The 5,832-nt window shown below is 49.7% G+C and overlaps 1 protein-coding gene across 3 annotated transcripts in view; it reads left to right on the forward strand.

The window, feature by feature from the left end:
- Window positions 1–208: 208 nt before the first annotated feature.
- AQP7 (aquaporin 7) overlaps window positions 209–5,832 on the forward strand; it is a 20,933-nt gene continuing 15,309 nt past the window's right edge. For all 3 annotated transcript variants that reach the window (XM_012811679.2, XM_023519323.1, XM_023519324.1), the window contains exons 1-2: window positions 209–275; window positions 1,614–1,662. In XM_012811679.2, the coding sequence (XP_012667133.2) occupies window positions 1,637–1,662 (26 nt within the window). In that variant the 5' untranslated portion in view covers window positions 209–275; window positions 1,614–1,636. The remainder of the gene's footprint in view (window positions 276–1,613; window positions 1,663–5,832) is intronic.

Consider the following 5,832-nt stretch of genomic DNA (forward strand, 5'->3'; position numbering starts at 1 on the left):
GGAGGAGGGATGCTATTTTGGGCAGTGTGTCTGGACTTGGCTCAAGCGGCACCAACTAAACCCCTGCTCTACTGACCTCTCCCCTGGAAGAGCAGAAGCAGTGCTCAAGGCTGCCCTGGGAGGGGCTGAGAGGCAGACTTTAGACTAGGGACACGGGGACAGCAGAGAACCAGCTGAGGGTACAGCCTGACAGTCATGGAGGAACAAGATCAAGATCTGCTTTGACTGAGAAGCTCCCAGGGCAGAGGCTGAGAATCATAAGACACTTCAGCAGGGTGAGTGGGGCTCCAGGCAGGTTCAGGACAAGGTGGCCTACCCAGGGCCCTGGAAAGGCCACTCCCTGGGGACTACAGAGGGATGAGATATGGCTGTGGGATTTGTAGGGAGTTAAAGGCCTGGCTTTCTATTCTGGCATAGTCCTGTGTTGCTGTGTGATATGGGCATGTCAGTCACACTTGCTCTCTGGGCCTAGGTTTTCTTACCTGTAAGTTGTTGGAAGGACCAGTGGTGGAGCAGAAACTCCACCACTCCAGAGTTGGGGCTCAGCGCCTGTGGCTCAAGTGGCTAAGGCACCAACCACACACACCTAAGGTGGCAGGTTCGAATCCATCCTGGGCCCACCAAACAACAATGATGGCTGCAACCAAAAAAATAGCCAGGCATTGTGGCAGGTGCCTGTGGTTCCAGCTACTTGGGAGGCTGAGGCAGGAGACTCGCTTGAGCCCAGAAGTTGGAGGTTGCTGTGAGCTGTGATGCCATAGCACTCTACCCAGGGGAATAGCTTGAAGCTCGGTTTCAAAAAAAGAAAAAGAAACTAAGAGTTGGGCTGGGCTCCCAGCAGAGCATGGGAGTGGGACAAGGACAGAGCTGAAGACCAACTGGTACTGGACCTAAAGCAGAAGGGATACAGGTCAGAGATGGGCCAACTGCGGCTGGCTGGAGTGGTTCCTCCCACTGGAGGGGCTGGGGCTGGGGCCGGAGGGTTTCTGAAATCAGGGCTGGGGATGTGAATTGTGCTACAGCTCGAGGGATCTGGACTAGATAATAAGGACAAACAGGATGAGGAAACTGCAGGGTTACCTTCATGCTATCAGTTTGAGAAAAAATGAGAGTATAAGGGAGAATTTTAAGGAAAGGTGAGAGTGTAGACTTTGTTCTGAGGTGTATGGACTAAATGAGTTTTCAAGGCCTCATTCTGGGTGTGCATGTACATTCGAGGAAGAGATCCTGGAAGGTCACAGTTTAAGTCAGCAGCAAGAGGGCTTGAGGTTAGACTAAAGGCATATTACTCAAATATGAAAGGCTGGAGCCACTGAGGGGAGATAGAGGGCATATCCATGGTCCAGAGCTGGAATGCAGATTTGGGAAGGCCAGGAGGACCCTGAGGGGCCTGGTGCAGGGGTGGGGCCTGAGGCCAACCTGGGCAATGGGGTGGAACTGCAAGGCTTCTCCCCATTGGCTGAGGTTGCCCACCCTTCCCCCCACCCCCCTTGAAAGGGTGTCACCAGCAGGAGCTGCCCCATGGCTTCTCCCCTGGGAAGCTAGGGTTGGATGGAAATGTGGGGCTAAGTTCCATGTCCCCCAGCCTTAGTAATCTCTCTTCGTCTCCACAGCATCTAAAAATCTGAAAGAGAAAATGACTCAAGTAGTCACTCACAGGCGGTAAGCACCCCATCCCATTCACAGGCCCCTCTGCCCTGCACACTTCAGTGCCACCTCCAGCGCCACCATCAGCCTTTTCCTCATGGCAGCTGCTCTCTCCAGATCCCCTCCTTCCAACTGTCCCTAGCCCATGGGGCCCCAGAAGAAGGATCTCTCTCAAGTGTCTCTCATTCCCACAGCACAGCCACAGCTCAGGCTGGGCCCTGTTTGAGGGGAAGCTCAGACTTGGATGAACATTGGTGATGGGTCATTGGGTTCTGACTGCCCTGATATAGGTGGTACTCAACTAAATGGAACTACCACCTCTCTCCCTCCCAGGGTTAGGTCTCCGGGATGAACAAGAACCAAAGTCCTTATGATGGCCAAGGCCTGCCTATCTAGTCCTTTTTACCCTCTGACTGCCCCCTGCTCTATCTACTACAGCCACAGTGACCTCCATTACTTTCTTTCTTTCTTTTCTTCTTCTTTTTTTTTTTTTTTATGAGGACAGCATCTCACTTTGTCTCCCTGGTAGAGTGCCATGGTGTCATAGCTCACAGAAACCTCAAACTCTTGAGCTCAAGCGATTCTCTTGCCTCAGCCTCCCAAGTAGTTGGGACTACAAACGCCTGCCACAACACTGGCTATATTTAGGGACGGGGTCTTGCTCTTGCTCAGGCTGGTTTCAAACCTGTGAGCTCAGGCAATCCACCCGCCTCGGCCTCCCGGAGTGCTAGGATTATAAATGTGAGCCATCTTGCCCGGTCAACCTCCATTACTTTCTTCAAACAAGCTCTAAGTCCTTCAGTGACTTATTCCCTCTGCCTGAAATGCCCATCCTGTGGTTACCCATGCGGCCTATTCTCTCACCTCCTGTCTTTGCTCAGATGCCACCTTCTCATGATGGCTGTATAAATCACCCCATACATACACACTCCCAGTTCCCCTCTCCTTGCTTTGTTGTTTCCATAGGACTCACTCCCTTCTGACATATGGAAGCGCTTGCTTATACATTCCACTGCTGTCAGTTCTGCGCAGCCAGGGATAGTTGCCTGTTTGTGCACTCTTGGTTGGAGAGAAAGATCAGTGCCCCTCTGCACTGATGACAATACTATCTCCAGCTCTCTTCTCTCTCCTTGGCTTTAGATCCTGTTTCCAAAGACCCATTGATGCTCCACAGTCAACTCAGATCCCAGCTAAAAACAGCCTTCTTCACTCTCCCTAGATCCATTCTTCCTCCTGTGTCTTAGCTCAGTCAGGGGTCCCCTTCTCCTCAGACGCTCAAGCCAGAAGTCCAGGTCACATCCTTGATACTTCTCTCTCCTTCATGCCTCATGTCTAGTCACCAAGCTCCTAAAATATCTAGAACGTGTATGCTTTCCACCACTCTCTCTGATGACCACCCTCTTCAGAACTCTCTTCAGGCCTCCCCCATTCCCCATCCCTGAGCTCCCGGGGTTCCAGACTTCTTCCCTCTGGTGGTGTTGCTGTAACCTGTAGCTTTCACTAAATGGAGCAAACCAAGGGTGTAGACTGGGCTTGGACTTTTTATCCCTGGTGCCCTACTCATAAGCAGATGCTCAAGAAATTTTTGTTGTGGCTCAGCACCTGTAGCTCAGTGAATAGGGCTCTGGCCACATACACCGAGGCAGGAGCGTTCAAGCCTGGCCTGGACCTGCTAAACAACAATGACAACTGCAACCAAAGATGGCTGGATATTGTGGTGGGCACCTGTGGTCCCAGATACTTGGGAGGCTGAGGCAAGAGAATCACTTAAGCCCAAGAGTTTGAGGTTGCTGTGAGCTGTGATGCCATGGCACTCTATTGAGGGTGACAAATGTTGCTTGGCAGGTTGAATGGTTGGCTTCAGGGTAGTTGGATAGTTTATGATTGACTAGTTGATTAGATAATTAAATGAGTTAATAGGAGAGTAATTAAATGAGTTAATAACTGGTTAACAGGAAAGTCAGTTATTTGGTTAAACTACTAGATTAGTAAGTCACAGGGTTAATAAGTTGTTAGCTATTTAGTTCCTTGGTTAGCAGATTACTTAGGCAATCAGGTTGGCTGTTAGTGTCTTGATTTACAGGCTAGTATTCTTGGATAATCTCTTCTCATTCTATACCCTTTCCTTCAGCTGTCTCATCTATGCCCATAGCTCAAATGATCATCAGTGATTTGGTGACCTCCACATGTGTATCTCTAAGTGAGACCACATGATCAGCTGCCTCCTGATGAGTCATCTCCACCTAGGCATCTAGCAGGCTCCTCAAATTCAACATATCTTGAAGTGGCCTCTACATCATCCCGAAAACCCACCGCTTCTCTCCTGTGCCCCACACTGGTCATTCTGAAGCTCTAGCCAGAGCCCGAGGTCATCACAGTCTCCTCTTTCCATTCCCCTCTCCAATTGAATGCCCAGTCAGTCAGACTCCTCTTCACCACCTCCTCCTTGGCTCAGGCTGCCATCACCCTTGGCCCGTCTGTGAGAGGGCTCCCGAGGCTTGCCACACCTCTACTCTACTTCCTCTATCATCAATGGGGGAGGCAGCCTTCCTGCTGAGATCTTCCACCTGGTCCCATGGCCTTCTGGGTGAGTTCGGAGTCCTAAATGTGGGCCATGAGGCCTTCTGCCATTTAGCCTTGGCCCCTCTCTGCACAGCTTATGCCACTTTCACTCCTCCTCTGGGTGGCCCATCCTTGAAGAATTCCTCTACACATCACATACTGTCCTAGCTGCAGGCCTTCGAACCTACCATTCCTATACTCAGGACTGTCCCCCACTACTCCAGATGCTCCTTTACCTGGCCAGCCTTGACCTAGATTTCCTTTCTTCTGGGAGAGCCTCATAGCCCCTCCTCTAAGCCAGTCCCTCCCTTCCATGTGCTCCTGTGGTGCCTATTCTTCACCTATGTCAACACTCATCACTCTTTGTAGTAATTGGTTAATTAATTTTTTTCCCTAAGATCTGAGATCACACCAGTGTCCTTTGCTGCAGTGCCTAAACACAGTAGGAATGCCACACATTCACACATCTTTGTGTCGTTGGCTGGTTGGTAGTTATTTGTTGCTTTACTGTGTCTTGTCTGCTGTGTGGTGAAAAAGGAGACAGGCTTCCAGAGTTCTCTTGGTGTCATGGCTTCCTGCTCTGTCCACCTTTCCCCTGCCTTTGTGTAGACTTCCCAGTACTGTTCTTGGGGTTCCGTTTATATCAGGCTGCTTGTAGGCCCTTCTTTAGGGCTGAGAAGGCTGGTAAGGGAACCCTTATGTGATGCTACATGAGAACTGGAGGAGTTGGATGGAGGCCAGTTGACAATCCAGGCAACACTATAACCCGCTCTGTAGACTCAGCCCTGGGTTTGTTTTTCTAGGGTAAGGAATAGAGCAAGAAGGTGTGGGTGAGATATAAACACAGGGTCTCAGCTAGAAAAGTGGAAGATCAGGGCAGCACCTGTGGCTCAAATGAGTAGGGCACCAGCCCCATATGCCGGAGGTGGTGGGTTCAAACCCAGCCCCGGCCAAAAACTGCAAAAAAAAAAAAAAAGAAAAAAAAGAAAAGTGGAAGATGTTTTATTCCATTTTATTCTACCCCTGTACATCTCTCATGCTCTCTCTTTTTTACTGCCGCAAGGCCAGGAGAATTAGGGGACCCTTAGGAATGATGCTATCCTTAGAAGGGTAAAATAGTTGAGGGGCTGGTGCCAGTTTCTAGGTATTTAGACACTGAGGGGGATGGGAGTCACCAGTCTGAATAAGCACTAAGGCCAAACTTAGAGGAGCCTGCAGACATCATCACCTTCCCCAAACTCTAGTCCTATACCTCTCCCTCCATCCAGACATTGGGACCTGCCACTCACTTTTTCATTTCTCTGTCCATCTAAACGTGCACTCTTTCTTTCTTTCTTTCTTTCTTTCTTTCTTTCTTTCTTTCTTTCTTTCTTTCTTTCTTTCTTTCTTTCTTTCTCTTTCTTTCTTTCTTTCTTTCTTTCTTTCTTTCTTTCTTTCTTTCTTTCTTTCTTTCTTTCTTTCTTTGAGACAGAGCCTCAAGCTATCCCCCTGGGTAGAGTGCCGTGGCATCACAGCTCACAGCAATCTCAAACTCCTGGGCTCAAGCGAGTCTCCTGCCTCAGCCTCCCAAGTAGCTGGGAACACAGGCTTCTGCCACAACACCCAGTTTTTGGTTTTTTTTTT

This window comes from Otolemur garnettii, unplaced genomic scaffold, assembly GCF_000181295.1.
Source record: "Otolemur garnettii isolate 467f Iridium unplaced genomic scaffold, OtoGar3 scaffold00172, whole genome shotgun sequence".
In the NCBI taxonomy this organism is placed as follows: Eukaryota; Metazoa; Chordata; class Mammalia; order Primates; family Galagidae; genus Otolemur; species Otolemur garnettii.